This window comes from Schistocerca americana, chromosome 8 (assembly GCF_021461395.2).
Source record: "Schistocerca americana isolate TAMUIC-IGC-003095 chromosome 8, iqSchAmer2.1, whole genome shotgun sequence".
Classification (NCBI taxonomy): Eukaryota; Metazoa; Arthropoda; class Insecta; order Orthoptera; family Acrididae; genus Schistocerca; species Schistocerca americana.
In genome coordinates this window covers 177,657,103-177,680,295 of record NC_060126.1, presented here as the reverse complement: position 1 = coordinate 177,680,295, position 23,193 = coordinate 177,657,103, and the positions used below count along the sequence as shown (strand labels likewise).

Here is a 23,193-nt window from a genome sequence, read left to right as displayed (position 1 = left end):
GCCAGGGAGGAATAAAGCCTCCAGTCGGCCTTAGTAAGTTGCCATTTGGTTGTGCACAGAGGTGGGGTAGGAGTCAACAAATGGATAGCACATGGGAAATGGTCACTCGAGTATGTGTCAGAGAGAACAGACCACTAAACGGGCAAGCTGGGCAGTGCAGAGGGATAGGTCCAAATGGGAATAAGTGTGCATGGAGTCTGAAAGGAACATGGGTGCTCCTGTGTTAAGGCAGAAGAGGTTAAGTTGATTAAGATGTTCCGACAAGAGGGTGCCTCTCAGACAGGTTGTGGCAGAACCCCAAAGGGGATGGTGCACATTAAAGTCTCCGAGCAGCGGAAAGGGATGAGTCAGCTGCCCAATAAGCTGGAAGAAGTCTGCCCTGGTGACATAGTATGAGACAGGGATGCAAACAGTACAAAGGGAAAAGGCCAAGTGAGGAAGGAAAAGGAGAACTGTAACAGCTGGAAGGCATGTAGTCAGGGGTATGGGTTGACTAAGAGCAGCATGACTCCTGCATGAGATGGAATACCAACCTCAGGAAGAAGGTCAAAATGGACCAGGAAGAAATGCAAGAGCTCAAAGCAGTCATGAGGATGCAATTTTGTTTCCCAAAGGCAGAGAACAAGTGGGCGCTGTGATTCTAAGAGCAGCAGTAAATCCTCTTTGTTGGATCGAAAGCCACAAATGATCCATTGGAGGAGAGTCATGACTAAGAAAAAATGCCGAGTGTCAGCTTTGAAAGACTCACTGCTACAGGGCACAGAGGGTGGAGGATACTGCTCCATGAGGTCTACAGATGTGTCGGCAATCTTCTGCTGTCAGCCTGTGGAGGACAGAAAAATGGTTAGTCCTTTGTACTGGTGATACTGATGTCAGCCAGGCAGGGCTATCACGTGGCAACTCCATTGAGGAGGATCTTCGAGTCGGTGATGGAGAAGACCTTCTGCCTTTGTTTGACTTCTTCGAGCCTTTCCGATGAGCAGAGGAAGATTCAGGTGTTGGTTGGCTGGAGGGATATACGAAGTCTTCACAGGAGTATTCCTTCTGCCCTTTCTGACTTACCAGTTGTGTAGCTGGTGACTTCACCCCATGAGGCATGTTGCACAGCTGGAGCAGGAGACAAGGACACTACCATGAGACTGGGTGATTTCACAACCACAGTGCTGTGTGGACTTTCGTGAATTGAGATATAGCACGAACAGTACTGCAGGTTCCAGATAATACAGCGAAGGGTTTACAACTAGCCAATGTGTGAGCGACTGGGTAAGGCACTTTTTCCTTCATCCGGATCTCCTTGACAGCCCACTCATCGAGATACATAGGACAATCGTGGGAGGAGGCGGCATGGTCATCACTGCAGCTGATGCAGCAGGGAGAAGGAGGTGGACCACCACCCTCATGACCATCCTTACCACTGGTTACACATTTGGCTGGGTGTTGACAAGATGTTCTAGTATGGTTGAAACGATAACACTGGTAGCAGTGCATCGGGTTCGGAATGTATGGTTGGACTGTGGTAACTTCATAACCTGCTTTTATCTTTGATGGAAGAACCATTCTATCCAAAGTGAGCAAGAGAGTGCATGTAGTCACTAAGGTGGCATCTACTTTTTTCATCACTCAATTGACAGCCATGACACTCCGATCAGAGAGGTACGTTTGGATTTCTGCCTCGGTCAGATCATCGAGCAGCCTAGTGTAAATAACACCATGGGAAGAATTCAGTGTTCGATGGGCCTCAGCACAAACAGGATAGCCATAGAGAAGTGAAGCTGCAAGCAGTTGTTGTGCTCGAGAATCAGAAGTAGTCTCCAAAAGCAAAGTGCCATTGCATAAACAAGAGCAGGATTTCACAGTGCCAGCAATTGCATCAAAACCTTTATGAAAAATAAACGGATTTACCATAGTGAAGGACTGACCATCTTCAGTACGTGAAACTGCGGGGTACCTTGGTGCAGCTGGGATGATCTTTGAATCGTTAGCCTTGTTCTGTTTATGTTTCGTAGCCACTGACTGCAAAATGACTGGCACATTGTGAGAAAATCCCCCATAGTTGCCAGCATCTCTGATGGCACACTCGTTACAACTGGGGGCTCCCATCAGAGGAGTCTCACCCGCCTTACGTGATTGTTAGCACCTCATATCATATCTCCTGAACACCTGACAAGGAACCAATTGGCAATTTGGGATGGTAGCAGCTCAGTTAATCACCCCTCCCTCGGCCTGGCCTCTAGCAGAAGTTACATGCGAACCCTACCTGTCAATGCGGGGCTGGGAATTGTGTGTTACCCAGTCACCTGTTACTTGTCAGAGGCATGAGCCGGCATTCAGGAGCACACAGGAAGGAAGAAGAATAAGAGGAAGCTGAAACACCAAAGTAAAGGAAGAGTAGGAGAAGGTGAATGATGAACAAAAAAAAGCAATGAAAAACAGTGGAGAGTATTCTGATATTGACTACCAAAAATGCAGAAATCATTTCCAAAAAGGATTCAGACGTGTTCCCCAAAGGAGGGGAAAAGGAACAGCCAGAGGATAGGCATGCAGCATGAAAGGGAAAAGCTACTGCAAAGGCTGGGGCCCCATGGTAGCCAAGCATGAACCTGCCAAAGAGCAGCAAGCCCGCTGGGGGAGGTGATGATTCTGTGTCAGATACTTTACTGATATCTCACCAGTATACATTCAATATATGGGGAGGGGGGGCAGCTAGATAGAAATACACAGCTTCAAAGCCACTTCGACATAATGAAGTCGTACTGGAGCTACATACATTCACCTATAATTCACAAAAAGCTGATGAAGGACTACCAGATTGAAGTACCAATCACGAGAGAACTACACAAGATGACGCCAAATGTGATGGCACTTTTACGAGAGAGAATATTAATGTTCAGTATTAATGCAGTTCAGCAAGCACTGCTCAACCACGAATTCAACACAATGTAGTGGCACCACAGTTTAGGATAGGGAAAGTTAGTTTTGTGCAATATTCTGAGCACAAGTTACAGCCAGTTGTGGGCCAGATTGCAGTGAGTTATGCATACCAATGGTTGTGAAGAGAACGGAGGCCACAGGGCCGTTTAACCACTGAAAAGCGTAAATGCAGCGGTTCACATGGCGCAAGCTACAGGCAGAAGGGGCCCACTGACGCAACCGGGGTGTGGCGAGTATGTGACTCGGAGTGGCGCATTAGCAAAACAAGAGGCGCACAGCCGAGTGTAAATAGGTGCCATTTTCTAACGAGGTTCATTCAAGTGTGGCAGCTCTCCTCGACGGCTACACACAACAGTAGATGGGGCGCCAGCATTCCAGACCATGGCGAGTTGTTGGTTCGACCCACTGAGGCCGACATGGTGTCCATGGCCAGCCGGCCAGCCAGCCACCCAGCCAGCCAGCAGGCCACTCCACAGCTCACTACAGCAGGCAGTCGTCTTGGCTCCTGACACACGTTGGAGACATCCCGACACGAGGGCCACAGATTTGGACCCCAGATCATGGGCACTTGTTCGTTGCCGTGATCTCAGCCACGCTGGCGAGAAGGACACAGCTGGCTGCCTGTGGCTCACACCGAGCAGTGCTTAGTCGGCAGGGATGCAGACTGCTGAGCCAGCTCCTGGCATCCTGACGACGACGCACTCCGCTGATGTACAAGGCCTACGCACACCACGTTGCACTGGGTCGCTGGGGCGGTGGCCTCAGCATTGCGGAACCCTGTGACGTGGACCGACGGGAATGGGGCGCTGTAGTGGAAACAAATAAATCATTTGGAAAGTTCTCGCCAAGTTTTAATACGGCGAGTTGTTGGTTCGACCCACTGAGGCCGACATGGTGTCCGTGGCCAGCCAGCCGGCCAGCCAGCCACCCAGCCAGCCAGCAGGCCACTCCACAGCTCACTACAGCAGGCAGTCGTCTTGGCTCCTGACACACGTTGGAGACATCCCGACACGAGGGCCACAGATTTGGACCCCAGATCATGGGCACTTGTTCGTTGCCGTGATCTCAGCCACGCTGGCAACCACCCACTACATTTGGTGTCATCCCACTACATTTGGTCATCCTGATACATTTGGTGGCACCAGCCACGACATTTGGTGTCAGAATAGCAGACGTTGTTTGTCCAGTACAACGTTTGAGCCCACTGCCTACATTACGGTCACAACATGTGGTGAGTTTTGCCCAGTTTTCTTTTGAGTCTTAGACTTTTCTTGCTTTTTTTTTTTTTGTTTCTTTTTAGTATGGCTCCTGGCAAGCCACATTGTAGATGTTTTGCGTGGGTATAGTATTTTTTGTTGTCAGAGTACGTGTTAGTATGTTTAGGAAGTAACATTGTTTTCGTGGCGTTTAATTAGTTTTGTATTTGTTTATGATGATACTGAGTGTGATGATGTGGAGCTGTAGGAAGTCAGGTTGTTCTTGTACTTAAATGTTTTGTTTCGGGACTAACTGGGAATGACAGCAACATAATGGCTGAGTCAGATGTGAGGTGTGTCAGAACCAGAAGCGGTGCGGATTTTGATGGAAAAAGTAGCACAACTGATAGCGGACAATACACAGTTGAGGAGTGATTTGGCATCTAGAAGAGAGCGGGAAACTGCATCAGATCAGTCATTGTTGCCTAGAGTGCTGGAGATTGACCCAGCTGCCGCAAGTTTGATTATTCCATTTCCTGGCAAGGTATCTGGGCATGTGCATTCATTTGTGGAGGACTTGAAAATTTCAGCTGTGATGAATGGTTGGTCTGATGAACAATTGTTACATGTAGCCAAGATTAGATTGACGGGTGAAGCGAAGACATATGTAAGATGTTCTGAGGCCTTAAGGAAGGCAGGACAGTTTAAGCAGTTAAAGGAAGGGCTTTTACAATGGTACAAAAACAGAATAGCACTCGGTACTTTACAGAGAGGTTAAGCACAATGACAAAGAGACAAGGGGAGACGATGGAGAAATTTGCGGACAAGATAATGGAAATTAATGAGTATATTTATGAGTTGCGTCAGAGTAATGAAGCGAATTGTGTTCTGTTGCAGGAGGCTGAGAAAAGGGCACTTTGTGTATTTTTGAGAGGGTTACCGGCACACATGTCACGGAAAGTGCGTGAAGGGACTCCAAAAGATTTGTATTCAGCCATTCAGCTGTTAATTCAATGTGAGGAAATAGACATGGCAACAGGGGTATGTGAGAGGCAAACAGTGTTTACAGCAGGTGCAAAATGTTTTAAGTGTGGTTGTATGGGACATGTGCAGAGGCAATGTACCCTGTCACCGTGGAATAAAGGAAGGGGTGGAAATCAGCAACGTGGAGGATGGAGAAGTGGAGATAGGGGAAGTGAACAATAGTTAAACAGCAGACGGGGCATAAGACCCACCTAAGGGAGCTCCTGTTTAATTTCAATACTACGAATACATATGCAGAGGTGGAATGTACAGTGGTAAGATCCACAGGAATTAAAAAGTTTAAGATTTTGTTGGACAGAGGGGTGCAAGTGTCAGTGGCTACTAAGAATATAATGGGACAAAGGAAGTTAGACCCACCATGTTATAGGTTGCATGGAGTGGGGGATAAGGAGGTCACGCCTTTCGGGTCGATGACAGTTTACTTTCGCATAGGGAAAGTCCGATTTGATGCATATGAAGGTAGTACCATGGGTAAACGAGGGCTATGACATGATCCTAGGAGTAGATTTCTTGCATCAACATCATGCCAAAATTGTCCTTGGACAATGAAATGTGGAACTTGGTGGAATGTTATTTCAGCTAGGGAAAACTGTTGTCAATGCAGAGCTGTCATGAGGGGCACTCAATGTAATGGACAAACCAACTGAACCGCGTTCATTAGCATTAAGGCTTAATTCACATGAGTGTGTGTCTAGTGGCACCGGGAAGTCATTTGGGTAAGGGTGGAGTCAAATCTACCTGTGGGTACAGTACACGTTATTGAACCATTGGAGGATAATGAAGTTTTGGTTTCACTGGGCTGTTTTGTGAAACGTAGTGTTTTACACGTACACGATGGGAACGATGGCCAAGTAGTTCCCCTGAATGTGGATAATTTTAGCACTGTAGACGTGAATTTGAGAAAAGGAGTTTTAGTAGCAAATTTGGATTTGCCAGATGAGGAAGACTGGTGTTCGAGAGGTAGGCAAAGCGATCAACCACTAACTGCTGATAAAACTGCATTGCATGACAAAATTAAGCATTTGAAAAGAGGAGAAAGAGAGCATATGGAAGTATTATTGTGGGGATTTAAGGATTTGTTTTTTCCACAAGGGCCGTTACCAGCAACTCTATTATTTCAACATAGGATACCAACAGGGAATGAAGCACCTGTTTACCATAAACCATACAGAATACTGAGGCATTTGCAACCGACAGTAATAGTTGCTGGGTAGTGGGCATTGTCATTGTACCTAAAAAATCTACAGACGGAACTAAGAAATACAGGTTCTGTTGTGACTCCTGATACCTCAATAATAAGACAGTAATGGACGCATACCCCATTCCAAACATATTGGAGACTTTGGATCACTTAGGGCAGTGCCAGTACTTTTCTACGATGGACAAATGGTTATCATGAGTTGGAGTTGACTCCAGAAGATCATCCAAAAACTGCTTCCTCTACTCCTGGAGGCCATTACCAGTACATTAGAATGCCATTCTGTTTGAAAAACGCTCCAGCATCATTTTAGAGGTTGCTAGACAGTGTCTTGAGGGGTTTGAAACCACGGCAGTGTCTGGTCAGTTTGGATAACATTATGGTGTTTTCAAGTAATATGAAGCAACATTGAAGTCTTTGTGAGGTTAAGAGCAGTTCATTTGACATTGAGCCTGGAGAAGTGTCATTTTGCATTAGGAGAAGTAAAATATTTGGGTCATATTATCAATAAGGACAGAGTGCAAACAGATTTGTGGTTGGTACAGGATGTAAGGGATTTTCAGGAACTGAAAATAGTTAAGGAAGTGCAGTCATTCATCGGAAGCTGCAGTTTCTAACAAAAGTTCATGAAGGATTTTGCAGATTTAGCACAGCCATTGGCGCAATTGTTGTGGAAGGGTGTGAAATCTGAGTGGACAGAAGATTGTCACAAAAGCGTTTGACAAACTGAAGTGTTAACATCAAGTCCGGTTCTTGTGTTTCCAGATTTTGAAAAGGAGTTTATACTAGCATGCAATGCATCAAATCAAGCATTGGGGTGTGTTCTTAGTCAGGAAAGTGATGGGAAAGAACATCCTGTAGTCTATGCATCTAGGCAGTTGAATGCAGCAGAGAGGAATTACTCAACAACTGAGAGGGAGATGCTTAGCATAATCTATGGAATCACATATTTTAAATGTTATTTATATAGGAAAAGATTTCAGGTAGTGATGGATCATGCTGCGTTGAAGTGGTGGTTGAACTACAAGGTGGTGCACAAGCCTGGGAAGAAACACTGTAATGTAGATGCACTAAGAAAGAAGATGGCAAAAGTAGAAGTCATAGGTTATGACCCAATGGTATGGCAAGAATTACAGGATGCAGACAACAATTGTAAATTGAATTGTACACAGCCACAATTTAATATGTATGATGGTCTTCTATGCAGGGAAACGAAGTTAGGATCAAGGGTAGTAGTGCCAGCAAAGCTGAGGGATGAGGTTTTAAAGGAAGCACATGATCACGTGTCATCCAGTCATGGAGGGTGGCAGAGTGGCAGAGAGATATCGGTGGAGAGGTAGGAAAGTAGATGTGGAACAGTACAACAAGAATTGTATACCATGTGCGCAGAGAGAAGATTTGAGTCGGGAACAGATACAGCTACAACGATTACCGGAAGCAACATGTCCATTTTCTTTGCTGGGGATTGATGTCTTAGGACCTTTTAGGCAATCACCATCGGAGAACAGATTCGTTCTCACAATAACAGATCATTTTTCCAGGTACATGGAGATGGTGGCTATGCCAAATCAACAGGCAGCAGAGGTCGCACAAGCGTTACTAAACAACTGGATTTTGAAGTTTGGTGTACCGGAGTCAATAATTACTGACCAAGGGACCAACTTCATGTCGGATTTAATGAAGGAACTGTGTAAATTGTTGAACTTTATGTGGATTCTCATCACCATCAGTGGGACGAGTATTTGAAGCATGTTGTATGCGCATACAATGCAAAAGTCCATACAAATACCAGTTTGTCTCCATATGAGGTAGTGTACGGGTGAAAAATGCAGTCACCGTTTGATTTAGTGAAGCTACAGAAAGGAAAGACCGGTGAATCTGTATGTCAATTTGCAAGGACAATTTGGAACATTTGGAAACAGGTACAAAAGGCGAATACAAATGCTTTGGAAAGAGAGGAAGATGCAGTAAAGTGGAAAGGAAGTTTACCACAGTATAGAGTGGGGCAATGGGCAATGCTGTCCAGCCCCTACACGCAAAAAGGGAAAACGAAGAAATTCCTCATGAGGTATCAAGGGCCATACCCTTTAATGTTAATCTTCAGCTGCCAACTAGAACGACGATAGTACACATTGGGCAGTTACGGCCATTTAAGGGTTGCCCAGATGTGATTCCAGGCATGTCACAGGAAGGAAAGAGGAAGAGAGAGAGAGTGAAGAGAGGTGCTAAGCACAGAGAAAACCAGGAAGATAGAGTACAGCATGAAATACCATATCCTTTGCGATACAGAAAGTAGTAGAGTATTTGTAGTTTTTTTTTTGTTTTCGTGTCTTGTATCATTGGGTTTGTGTAGGGTAACTAGGCATTGTATTTTATACGTGTTTTCGAGTATTGTGAGCCTGCTAGGGACAGCAGTCTTCAGAGGGAGGAAGGGTGATGGTGATCCCTGTCCTCAGGTCACTGAAAAGGGAAGTGTGGCGTCTGACGTAAGTGGAGTGTTGTTGGAGGAGAAATCCAACGCAGTACTGGAGAAATAAATTCATCAGAGTGAATTTTGCGGCAAAGCCGTAATAAATATGAGTTGAATGATGTCAGAGTCGTACAATTTTCTGTTTAAATTTTTTGCTATCGATAGTGCTGGGTCAGGAAAGTTGGGTTTATTGCACCAGTTCATATAATGTAAATCTAAGGATGAAAGTAGTCACACAATCAGTGTTGAGTTTGAATAAAAAATAGTGAATGTTGGAGGAAAATCTGTGAAGCTACAAATATGGGACAAGTGCACCATGAAGTTATTTTTAGCTAGGGGGAAAGGAATCGACTGTCCAAGGGACATCATGGAGCCAAACTTGAGCTTGCAACAGGTCGGGATGCATTGGATCTTCTCCACCTACAAGAATTTGGTAGTAGAAGCAAGTTGTTTTGAGCGAGGAATATTTGCAGAAGAAAAACTAGCAGAGCTCGAAGGAAGCGGAATTTTAACCAATGGATCTAAGTGTAACATAATAGGACCAACCTTCCACCTGCCAGGGTCAATTTCATGAGTCACACAGTTGATTGTTACGCAGCCACAGCTGTACTGGCCAGAAGCCACTTTAGAGTTTTTGCCAAGGCAGAATCTGACCTCATTAAGTCAAACTCTGGAGCCAGGCCTACTGAGATTCGTAAACAAGTTCATTTCAGAGCAAAAGGGGGGCATATCAGACGAACAGCTTGTACAACATGTCGATCAGTATAGGGAAAGGCAACGGCAAATAACTTTCATTTTGAGCACCTCTGTGTCAAGTGTCATCACAGCCTTAACTTTGTTATGTGTTGTTTTCTTTCTGATCAGGCGGAGAGCTAATTCCAAGAGGGAACCAAGGGTGGTCCAAGTCCCAGTGGATTTGATACCGAGGGCATGAGACGAGTAGTAAGGGGTTGATCGGGCAGTAGCCGTCCAGTAAGGAATTTTTACATTTTGTTTCAAGCCATGGTTTTAAGAGGGCACTAGACCACATTTAAGTTTCCTAGTAGTAAGGAAATATGCCATAGGTGCCAACCCAAACAAGTTACGAGCTAGTTAAAGGTCAACCCGAGGACCACATCTTTCCAAAGAGAGAAATAATGTAGCGACACCACAGTTTAGGATAGGGAAAGTTAGTTTTGGGCGATATTCTGAGCACAAGTTACAGCCAGATGCAGGCCGAATTGCAGTGAGTTACACATACCAATGGTTGCAAAGTAGAATGGAAGCCACATAGGCCACTGAACCACTGAAAAGTGTAAACGCAACAGTTCGCATGGCGCAAGCTACAGGCAGAAGGGGCCCACTGGCACAACTGGGGCGTGGTGAGTACGTGATCCGAGCGGCGTGTTAGCAAAACAGAGGCGCACAGCCGAGTATAAATAGGTGCTGTTTTCTAACAACATTTATTCAAGTGTGGCAGCTCTCCTGGACGGCAGTGTGTGTCACACCACCGGCTACACACATCAGCAGATGGGGCATCAGCGTTCCATCCCCAGTGGGTCGTGGGTTTGACGCCCCTGAGGTCAACGTGGGGTCAGTAGCCAGCCCGCCAGCGGCGGGCCACTCCATGGCTCGCAACCGCAGGCAGTCATCTCGGCTCCCGACACATGCTGGAGACATCCCAAGGCGAGGGCCGCACATTCGGACCCCAAATCACGGGCACTTGTTCGTTGCCACGATTTCAGCCATGCTGGTGAGAAGAAGGACGCAGCGTGCTGCCTGTGGCTCACATCGAACAGCACTGAGCTGGCAGGGACACAGACCACTGAGCCAACTCCTGCCATCCTGACAACAACACACTCCACTCGCGTACAAGGCTGACACACAGCACATTGCACTGGGTCGCTGGGGCTGTGGCCTCAACATTGCAGGACCCTGTGATGCGCACCGAGGGGAATGGGGCGCTGTATTGGAAACAAATAAATCATTTGGAAAGTTCTCACTGAGTTTTAATACGGCACCTCCTGGCAACCACCCACTGCAATGGTGTCTTCCTGCTACATTTGGTCATCCTAATACATTTCGTGGCACCAGCCATGACAACAAGTTCCAAAATTGATCTAACAAGAAGAGACCTTCATTGTTTATCCTGAAAGTAGGTACTTCAGATGAAAATGGAAAGTTCATGGATTCAGAGTATATTACCAAAAAAATCTTAAAGCCGGATAGTGTAGTAGGCTTTTACATTAAGATGGAACCTCTCCCAGCAGGATTCAACATGAAATCACATTGCTTTAAGTGTCAACAAGAAGGACAGTGGCAAAAATACTGCTACCATCGGACAACATGTGTGAAATGAGCTGAGAATCATGACATCCACAAATGTAAGCACAAAAATGTAGAGCTATCCACGTCATAACATGGTGTGGCTGCAAGGCCTTCTCGGGTCAGAACAATGTTGGAAATAAGACGCAAGAGAAGGTAAAACATCAAGCAGACTCAAAATAAATCACCAGGAACAAAAGACAGAGGAGGTAACACTAGGAATGTGTGGCACCCCCTTGAGTTCAGACCAGCAGTGAGCTGGCAGAGGCCTCCCCTCACTGTGGCCACCCAGAACTCCCAAACACAGAGTGGAGAGAAGGACAATCCTACAGCTAGGAAGGAAGCCAGTCAGCACTGAAATGAAAACAGACCAAAGTTTTTGAAGAGGCAGTAGGCAGTGCGAGAACAGAAGAGTCTGAAGTTCAGATCAAAGCCCTTGTCAAAATGTTAGTGAGGAAGCTGATGATCAGATCAGAACAGAGCTCCTAGTTGGGATAAACATGGTAGTTTATGCTGTAATAGAGAAGGCAAAAATGCGCTAAAGCACAAAATCCAAAATCAATCCCAGCCACACATTAAGTGGGATTTACACTGGCTGTAAGGCAAATGCTGGAACTTCCTTCTTCTTCTCCCCCCCCCCCCCCCCACCCCCGCGCCACACACACACAAAAATATAAGTATCTGCCCCTTCAGATCTATTAATGAGTACCCAAATCAATAAAAACACAGAATGCCAAAACAGTGTTAAAAATTAACTCGCAATTTAAAAACACAAAAGTATCATTCATAAAATATAACACTAGAAGCATAAATGACTTACACTACCCACCATTCAGCCTAAGCATGGCTCAGAAAGGACTGACAGTGGAGTAAAGAGTGTAGAAGATTTAACTTCAAACTCAAAACCAACTCATTAAACATCACATCACATTACACATCACATTTCTGATACACTGAACTATTATCTGGAGATACTATCCAATTAGTTAAAAGCTCATATTTTACTCACGCCAAAATACACTTAACTGAAGAAGAGGAGGAGGAGTTTATTGACATAATCCTGACCTACCTACCACACTGGCTACCCCAGGAAAATGTTGTAAACAAATTACTCTTATGTGATTGCCATCCTATCCTAAGTGTACCACTCTAAATCTGTCTTTCCGGCCCTCTATCAATGATCGCTAGAAATATGTGGTTTCTTCAGTGTATCTTTACACATGTTCATTTTATAATTTTTACTGCTGTATTTTCTGTTATTTGGTTAGTTCATAACACATTCTCCTCATCTCCTCTAAATCTACTACTTCCTTTTTTTCCTTGTATCCTGTTATTTTAATTTTTACATTGTTTGTTCATCAAGTTTGAGACCTGATCTAACAACTGGTGTTTGCTATTACTAAAATTAATTTCATTTACAATGTATTACTGTGCAATAAGGACTCAGAATTGTTTATGGGCCATTAATCATTATCTGGCCTTCTGGTTCTTTTCCCAAAACATTAAAGGCAAATGCCTGGATGTTGCCTAACAATACGTCACAACCACCACCTTCCACAATCACGGCCAGATATAAGTAATTTTAATTTAATGTCTCCTGCAGCACTGTCCCTGTCATGATTACTCATTGCACTAAATCATATTCCATGATATTGTTAAAACACTATAATGGTTTTATGAAATAAATAAATAAAATCCAAAATTTGTATGTTTCCAGTCCACATTTTCAGCTGCAATTGATCTCTTTTCTATTCCTCTGTTTGGTGTGACTTTTCTACCCTTAACTACTAGTAAGTCTTATCTTTGTTAAGTTGTATATTCATATCTGTTGAGTTTCTAATCTTTTATAATCATATATTTTATACCAATTTCGATATCAACAGACAAAAGGCTACTACTGACACAAATGTATATATTGATTAGTGATAAGAACATGAGCACAGGATACAGGTGACAAGTGATTTGTTGAGAATCTGAATTGCAAAGATAAAGTACAATTTATGGTTCTTACCCTAAAAGACAGGCACAATAATATCAGTATTAATTAAGGATCAAATGCGTGCATTTTTTGTGTCTGTCATGTCATGTACGTTTGTTTCAAAAAAATACAAGACACCACCTACTGCCAGCATCTTTCCACATTAGTTCTTACTAATATTGCCTTCTTAACATCTACCTACAACCATTCAAGACTATGCTGTTGTCCTTAGTCTGAATAAGGGTTTGATGCAGCTCACCATGCTACTCACACTCACACACTCACACACTCACTCTCACACTCTCACACACTCTCACACACACACACACACTCTCACACACACACACACACTCTCACACACACACACACTCTCACACACACACACACACACTCTCACACACACACACACTCTCACACACTCTCACACACACACTCTCACACACACACACACTCTCACACACACACACACACTCTCACACACTCTCACACACACACACACACACTCTCACACACACACACACACACACTCTCACACACACACTCTCACACACACTCTCACACACACACTCTCTCACACACTCTCACACACACACACACACACACACACACACACACACACACACACACTCACACTCTCTCACTCTCTCACTCTCTCTCTCTCTCTCTCTCTCTCTCTCTCTCACTCTCTCTCTCTCTCTCTCTCTCTCTCTGTTAAGGGTGTGTAACTCACTTTCATTTCATTCAACTCTTACAGCTGTGGCCTGGTTTCTCTACAAGCCTTTTTGCTCCCTGTATTTTATCTCTGATAACTTTGGAACTGCAAATAATGTATTCCATTCAAAATTTTCAAAAACATAATTTTATTTTTCAAAATGTCTTCTAAGATGTAAGTTGTAGAGGTAATATTGGCTCATGTCTTCCTACATTTATCTTGAACTCAAAACGATCTCCCAGGGGTCAGCTTCCACGAGTCTCTCCTATCTTCTGTAATTTATTTGTACTAGTATTTTGCAACTATGAATTATTAAACTGATGGATTGCTAATATTTATTGTGACAGCACCTGCCTTTTTTGGGAATGGGCTTATACTTTTCTCGAAACCTCAGGGCATTTTTCCTTTGTCATATATCCCACATATCTGAGGAACAGTTTGGTCATGCCTATTTCTCCCAAAGATCTGAATAATTCTGAGGCAATTTCATCAATGCCAGATACCTCGTTTATGGTATACTTTCAGTAAAAAAACATGTAGCTCTGCGATCATACCCTAAGAATCCCATGAAACTGGCTTACTGCTGTGTCATCTTCTGCCGTATGGCATCATTAAGCTGCAGTATGAACGGATATGGGGCAGTACACCACTCTCCCACTGTTAGCTTTCCACACCTGTGAGCTGCTGCTACTGATACAAGCAGCTCCTACAATGGCCTCAACAAGGCTGACTGCACCAGGTTTCACTCCCTTGACCAAGGAAAAAGTTTCTGGCAGTACTGTGAATTCAACACCCATCTTGAGCACTGCATCTCTTTTCATCTATTTCCTCTTCCCTTCTTGTACCACTGTCTTCCAGTCCCTCACATTTGTACAGTGCTTTTATATACTCCTTCCATCTCTCAGTGATCCACTCTGTTTAGTACTGGCATGCCAACTGCTCCTGATACCTACACATCAGCTTATCTCTCTCTTAATGTTTCTTTGGTTTTCCTATACACTGCATTTATCTTTCCCAGCCATGCATGAATCTATAGCTTTCTATTCCTCCTCTAGACATCCCTGTTTTGTTATCTTGCACATTCTGTCAACCTGTCAATTTATTGATATAGGGCGCTCATATTCCTGTTGGCCTCCTCCTCTGGTTATTTCTATTTCTTTGCTTTTTTTCTCATTTCATCAGTTAAATTGAATACCTCACATGGTATCCAAGAATTTCTAATGCACCTTGATACATTGTCTTGTGTTATATTGAGCTTTCATTATTTCATCCCTCTACGTTACCCATTCAGCTTCAATCTTATTTGTTTACAGGAATGAAAAATGAGGGCAAAGTGAAAAGAGGGATAGCTTTGAGTGAACATAGTAAGACAGCAATAAAAAAATTCTGATAACACATAAATATACTGGTCAACACCTGATAAAGTCCTGTGAATTTGCCAAAACTAATTTATAACTTTATTATACATCTTTATCTTTGGGAATCATGAATAGAAGTGATGTTCCATAATCAGTAAAAAACTACAGCCAATGTCATCACTCAGTTTCTGGGAAACATGGAAACACCGTTCAGAAAATTTTCAATTGTGCAATTATTGAACATAGAATATAATCTCTGTCTTAAATGGCTGGAATTAACCACATGACTGTTCTACAACAATCCCATTTATTGCAAGGTACTATTCTCGTAAATCACAATATAATTAAAATAGTAGCTAAAAAAGGTTGGTCTATCCCTTATGCCAAGCAACAAGTTGCTTTGTCCAAGAAGATTATTACTTGAGGGTGAAATGCATGAATATACAAACAAAACTCCGTACAACTGACGCACTGAAAAAAAATCCGAATGATGTATGTACAATGTCAATAACCAAGTAATGGAAATAATTATCAAAGCGAGCGATAAGTGAACGGCATCAACTATAAGCTGCTCAACAGGTATCACGAGACTTGCTTTGAACTATAAAATTACCTGTTACACATAAAACTGAGAAAACTTTAATAGTTTTTTCTTATAAGTGGAGCTTTCCGTAAAACGCACGTCCAGTTTCTGTAAGGTGTGCGTGTTTATTTGAAAAAGTTACGGCTACATAATCAGTTGATTGGAAAAATAGAAGAAAAAAAAAGAGGCAGAACATGCCAGCTAAAATAAATATAACTTCCATAGATTTCTTTCGGCTAACATTTCTTTACAAACGTTTTAGGAGTTTGTATTATTTTTTCGTCATGAACGCAACCATTCGTGCATGCACAAAGCTACACACTTATCTGAAATACCAAGTCTATGATACCTTGGCTGAATTTGCAAATATATCTTCCTCGGCCTCATTCGGCATCTTCTTGCTCCTAACTGTCAAGCACACAACCGTTTGTTGTGATGCCGCTGTCACAGCAGACAAGCAAAACTTCTGTTGACGTTTAGCAAAATTCACCAATCAGTTTCACGAGTTGTCTACCGTCATTTGTTTTCCTAGATCATCTTCGGCAGTCACCATCTTTAGCAAATGTCTGCGCAGGGAAATCGTACCCTGTCTAACGAAAATTTGTGCAGATATATTTGCACAAATATTCAAATGCGAATCAAGGAAGATAGAGTAAAGGGAGATGCAGTTGTACAGAGTGGTCAGAAACGGTCTCAAACACTTGTAACGGTGTTGTTGGTAGGTTATGCAGAGAAATAATTGTTAAGAAAAAATTCGATACATTGCGCCCTTTCCAAGTTAATTGGCATTGAAGTTGGTCAGTCAGACCGTTGTGTGCACAAATTCAAGGGGCGCACCAGATACAGTTAGTGTCAGCTGTTCTCATAGCGTAGCTGATAGCGCACGAGTCTGCTCAGCCTTCGAATGGGGTTTTATTCTTACTACTGTCCCATGTCCAATTTTTGTATCGGTCTCTTATTCGGTTGTAGAAAACCAAACGAAGAACACTTTTGGCAACACTGTCTCTGGCGGGCTGTTTGACTTTGCGCACGCAAAGGCCTGATTGGCTAACTTCAATGCTAATTAAGTCGAAATGGTGCGACGTATCGAATTTGTTCCTTAACATTTATTTCTTAACATAACCTTCTCTGCAACACACTTTCGAGTTTTTCATACCGTTTCTGACCACCCTATACACGTGGAGAACATGAATAGCACAGTCTAAACCCGGGTTCTCAGACGCAAATAATGCGCCGTAGCTTGTGGCTTACTGTAATTGCACTGTGAGCTATCGTTCACACAGGACGCCACAAATTCTGCGTAACTGCACAGCTTTCAGCATTGTGTCAGTTGATATTAAAAGGGTGGGTATGAATGTTATAGTAGTTGTTATCGCATCAGAGCTGCGATGAGAGACAAATACAAGGAAGAAGAAACTCAATTGTCGGATCTGAAAATAGATTTCGCAAAGGGGTAAATTAAGTGCCACGAACACATTTATAAAGGAAATAACACTCAGGGACGAAAATGCTATCTATAATGGCAAACCAATGGAGTTAGAATGTTTATGTTAACCTCTCAGTGCCAAACTAATCAACAGCTGGCATGTATCATCTGCAATATCATCTGCAAATACGTCACACTTTCAAGATTTTAGAATCTTGTTGTACTCGTTGATACATGCATTATGAATAATTTATTTTTATTTTAAAAGGTGCCACATCATATTCACGAGCTATTTCCTGTAGACAGCGTGTTTCACTAAATGTGTTTGCCTGTGTAAGCTACGAAGTAATAGGCGACGGAAATAGTTATTGTGGTAGGTCACTATACGAAACGTTACACTGTCTGTGGAGCTATGACCACAGTTTATTGTGTTTTTATCCAAAGAGTTACAGCAAAAAGATACAATTTTTTAAATGGTACAATAGTTGTTTCTATCGTGCACTGGAATCAGTAACACCAACTCCGTATACATCAATTTAAATTACGTTCTTGTCACTTTTAGTTTGTGAGCCACAACCCTTCAAAGTTTCATGGGCAGATACCACACGCTGTACTTAATAGATGGCTGTGTGATGGGTGATGGATGTTCTGGCGGAGGGAAGTTGAATGCACAATGCAATGCTCCTTCTAAAGGATCTGCAGACGAGATGTAACATCGCCAGTGTCACGATGAGCCGTTTTAGATCATCTGGGGATGTGGGCTCAGTGACATAAACATGATCCTTCAGGTATCCCCACAAAAAGAAATCTAATGGTGTTAAATTGGGCGACCTTGAGGACCATGAATGAGGACCATAACGCCCCAACCACTTTCCTGCAAACCTGTTGTTTAGTTCTTCCACAACAGCACATGCAGAATGGGCTGGGTGACCATCATGCTCCATCCACATATGGTTTCTCGTGTGTAAACACACATGCTCAAGGATGGTTCAAATGGCTCTGAGCACTATGCGACTTAACTTCTAAGGTCATCAGTCGCCTAGAACTTAGAACTAATTAAACCTAACTAACCTAAGGACAGCACACACATCCATGCCCGAGGCAGGATTCGAACCTGCGACCGGAGCGGTCGCTCGGCTCCAGACTGTAGCGCCTAGAACCGCACGGCCGCTCCGGCCGGCTCATGTTCAAGGAGACCACCCAAACTGTCGACTATAATCGCGCGATATAACTCACCTGTCAGTGTACCTGGGAAGTAGTGTGGACTGATGATTTCATCCCCAAGGATTCCACATCATACATTTATAAACCACCTATGTTCACGGTCGACAGGTCGTACCCACCGAGGATTGTCTGTGGCCCAGTAGTGCACATTATGGTGATTCACTGCACCATAATTTGTGAACGTGAACTCATCAGAGAACGTAACACCTTGTAAAGACTCCAGCGTGAAATTAAGCATGGTCCATTCACAGAATGTAGCTCTCGCACGGAAATCGTTCCCATGCAACTCCTGGGTGAGTGACAGGTGGTACGGGTGAAACCTGTGGCCGTGTACTATAGCCACACATATGTGAGACTGACACCAGCAACGGCTCGCGAGCTGACATGAGGATCGTGGTGCACTGCAGCTAAAACAAGCACCTCCGTCTCCTCACTTCTTGTTGTTCATCGTCTGTTACTGTGGCGCATTAGCAAGCTGCCTGTTGCCCAAAGGCATATAAGAACGTAATGGCTGCCGGAGCTCTTCGCCTAGGATATCTCACGGCGTACATGATGGCTGCTTCAGTGGCATCGTGTCGGCAGTCGCCGAGCATCAGCAACATGTAAACGTACTCGTTGTTTGTATATGCCATCTCCATCCCATGTCAGTAACTGTGGTATATTGTCCCGTTTGCTTGTGTGGCTCGAACTGTCGGATATACGGCCGTGTGCGGCAACAGTCGGCAGTCTAACAGCGCATCCACGAAGCTTCTCGCTCCGTGACACCGGTGACGTTACAACTCGGCTGCACCACATTTAGAAGGCGCATTGCATTATGCACAGTGTGTGTGGTATTTGCCCCCGAAACTTTGAAGGGTTGCAGCTTCAAACTTAAAGTGATAGGAATGTAATTTAAATTTATGTAAACACAGCTGGTGTTACTGATTCCAGGGCGTGATAGGTTCGACTATTGTTCCATTTAAAAATTGTATCTTTTGCTGTAACTCTTTGGATAATAACACAATAAACTATATTCATAGCTCCGCAGACAGTGTAACGTTCTTATGGTGACCTACCGCAAAAAGTATTTCTGTCGCCTATTACTTCGTAACTTACAGAGGCAAACGCATTTAGCGAAACACCCTGTAGCTTTTTCGGTTACAAATAACAAGTTTATTTATTTATTCAGCCAAAATTCTTGTAAGATACGTCACTGGTCTGCAAATATTTCTTCTCCCCACGCCAAACACACACACACACACACACACACACACACACACACACACACACACACACACATACACACCAACACACACACACACACACACACACACACACACACACACACACACTGCTGCAGAAAATCTAATATAGGTTGCTGTCCTTGTTGTTCCACAAGCCTGTGAAAGTGTACCTACCGACCGTTTTTTTCAGTGATAAAATGAAAACACACTAAAATAAAATGATGCACAGTAGCAATCACTCCACGATAACTGTGACAGAATGCTCCTGTTCAGAATGGCACAGTGGTGAATGGGATGTGGGGCAACCATGGAGGTAAAAATTAGAAGGGAGTTGACATTATGCCAAAACTTGAAGCCGACGCCCACCACATTATATAACCGGAAACTTTATGTTCACCGCATTCATACTTACATGGCTCACCATGGTGATACTTCCCTGTAATGTAACTCTGACTTGCATGTGCCCAGTTTAGACTGTTGGGAATATCTTTCAGTTTTTGTGGTAATATCCTAAACAGCTTCTGGTGCTTTTATTGTGTGGATACGTAGTTGTTTTATCAAAATGTCAGCTTGCATCGTTTACAGCTGTACTGATCTATCTGATCGTAATCTAAAGTTTAAACGAATCATATTTCATTCATTAGTGGAGTCCTTCAAGCAATATTATCTTTTGTTTACATGAGTCATGGTTGCGCTTTTTGCTTTTATTCTTTCCTGTTTTTCATTGCCTTCCAGACCTCAAACTCACTGACATCCTAACCACACTGTCTCGTCCCCACACAATGCACGGCTAAGTCATTGTGTTGATTGTTCATGCTGCATGGCATGCCTTAAATTCCTTGAGCCAGTAATTATCCATTGTTCATATTTCCTCCCTCTTTAAATAAAAAAGATTCTGGCTTTAATAGCCAGAGACAGCTGTCTTGTGTGTGTGAGTTATGTGCATATGATTGTATCAATGTGTGCAATGCTTTGCGTCCTTTGTGATGAAGGCTTTGGCCAAAAACACATGTGAACACTCTTTTCGTCATGCCTGCCTGCTGTTCGGTGTGTGAGTAGCAATCTATCCATTTCACAGTATAGTTATTCCTTCAACATTCCAGTTGTGATATGTTTTTTATTCCTGAAAAATTGACTGTCACAGGCGAGAAATGTTCTGGAAAAAGAAGAAAATAGGCTACCGTTGGAAAGGTAGGCCTATACATTACACCAGTTAGGCTATCGTTTGTAAAAATGAGTTACATATATGTTAAATCAAAATATTCATTTTAAGGGGTCTAACCATTTGAGATCAATCCCTTAATCTCATTTATAGTATTGCTCAGTGCTGAAACACATCTAAAAAATTATGTTTTTTTGCCCTGTAAAATGTTATTATTTGTCACTCACTGAAAGAGGCATCAGAGTGAGGAGATGCGTAAACTACGGTGAAACTTATGCACTGGCAATCTAATAAAACAAGAGCTATATTCTGCATGGAGGTAAACATATATGCACGTCTGTTTCTTTGACATTTCAGTAATCGTTAACTTTGCTGACATGCACAAGATACAACAGCATGCCCTGCTTCTTTTCTCATTTTACATGTGCATTAGCAAAGAGCATTATTTTTTTTCTTTTTGCAAATGTGAACATTAAAAATGTTGTGCATATGAACTGAAAGCTGGAAATGTAACCAACAAGAAGCAGTACTACTAAGCAAACAAGCACTGCTTTCGCGGTGCCAATTTCATTTGCCATTGGTACAAACACAAAGAAAGTGGAATTAAATGGATTATGAAACCATGCTTTTCGCATGTATCAAAAAAAAATCAAGGTTCATTAATGAGGCCTCAAGTGTCATGTACCTTTTTATTTTATTTATTTATTTATTTATTTATTTATTTTGTCATCAGCCTTCTGACTAGTTTGATGCAGCCCGCCAAGAATTCCTCTCCCGTGCCAATCTCTTCAACTCAGAATAACACTTGCAGACTATGTCCTCAATTATTTGCTGCATGTATTCCAACCTCTGTCTTCCTCTACAGTTTTGCCCTCTACAGCTCCTCCTAGTACACTGAAGTAATTCTCTCATGTCTTAACAGTTGTCCTATCATTCTGTCCCATCTTCTTATCAGTGTTTTACACGTGTTTCTTTCCTCTCCGATTCTGCACAGAACCTCCTCATTCCTTACCTTCTCACTCCAGCTAATTTTCGACATTCGCCTCTAGCACATCTCAAATGCTTCGTTTCTCTTCAGTTCCGGTTTTCCACAGTCCATGTTTCACTATCATACAATGCTGTACTCCAGACATACATGCTCAGAAATTTGTTCCTCAAATTAAGGTCAATGTTTGATAATAGTAGTCTTCTCTTGACCAGGAAAGCCCTTTTTGAGATTGCTAGCCTGCTTTTGATGCCCTTATTCCGTCCGTCATTGGTTATTTTACTGCCTAGGTAGCAGAATTCCTTAACTTCATTTACTTCTTTGTCGTCAATTAAGTTTCTCTCTGGTTCATTTCTGATACTTCTCATTACTTTTGTCTTTCTTTGATTTACTCTCAATCCATATTCTGTACTCATTAGACTGTTCATTCCACTTAGCAGATCATGTGATTCTTCTTCACTTTCACTCAGAATAGCAAAGTCATCAGCGAATCGTATCATTGATATCCTTTCACTTTGAATTTTAATTCCAATCCCGAGCCTTTTTCTTTTTTTTTTTTTTTTGTTTGTTTCCGTCATTGCTTCTTCTATGTACAGACTGAACAGTAGGGAGGAAAGACTACATCCCTCTCTTACACCCTTTTTAATCCGAGCACTTCGTTCTTGATCGCCCACTCTTATTACTTCCTCTTGACTCTTCTACATACCGTATTTACCCATCTCTCTCTTTAGCTTACTATTATACTAGAGCAAATACGAATTCAAGATCAGAAAAACGTTCCAAATTGCCTTCCTGACACTCTGTTATTCATGTAAGTATTGTGATTTATAGTGTTTAAAACTACTGTTGCATGACAGAGATAATGAATAAGAAGCAATCATAAACAGTAGTCTGCTAATGTTTTGGGTTATTTAAGATGGCGGCAGAGTCTGTGCACTCTGGCAGCTTCAAAACAATTTACAGTGTAAGTCTGTAGAGTCATCTCCTTCTTTTTTTTACCTCTATGGGCACTATGAAGTACAACCAAGCTGAAGTTTTTGTGTCATGACGAAAGTTGCGTCTCTGAAGTAACAACATTAAAATCTGGTAGTTCACACATGCAACTGCAGTATGTTCACATCTAAAGCACTATGCTATCTGACACCAAATCAAATAAATTTCGTTAATTTGAGTGAAATAGAAAAGAACAGGTTATTTATTCACCTTTAAACAAGTTTATATGTAATCAGACTCAGCATATAAAATTTACTCTAGGAGACGCTATTCTATTGGTTATGCAAAGCACAAATGCGAGAAACTAGATAGGCTACGCAATAGGCTGCAAGTTGAGACTTCTATGATCAAAATCAAGGACTGGACCAAAAGAATTACACGTTGTCCAACTGATTAGTTCATAAAC

At 42.7% G+C, this 23,193-nt stretch overlaps 1 protein-coding gene across 2 annotated transcripts in view; it reads right to left on the bottom strand.

Moving 5' to 3' along the window:
- Positions 1–16,275, bottom strand: part of LOC124545329 (gastrula zinc finger protein XlCGF7.1-like) — a 107,042-nt gene extending 90,767 nt beyond the window's left edge. For both annotated transcript variants that reach the window (XR_006967604.1, XM_047124230.1), the window contains exon 1: positions 16,124–16,275. Coding sequence is in view for 1 of the 2 variants with exons in the window: in XM_047124230.1 (XP_046980186.1) it covers positions 16,124–16,168 (45 nt within the window). In the remaining variant the exon portion in view is untranslated. The remainder of the gene's footprint in view (positions 1–16,123) is intronic.
- Positions 16,276–23,193: the final 6,918 nt, after the last annotated feature.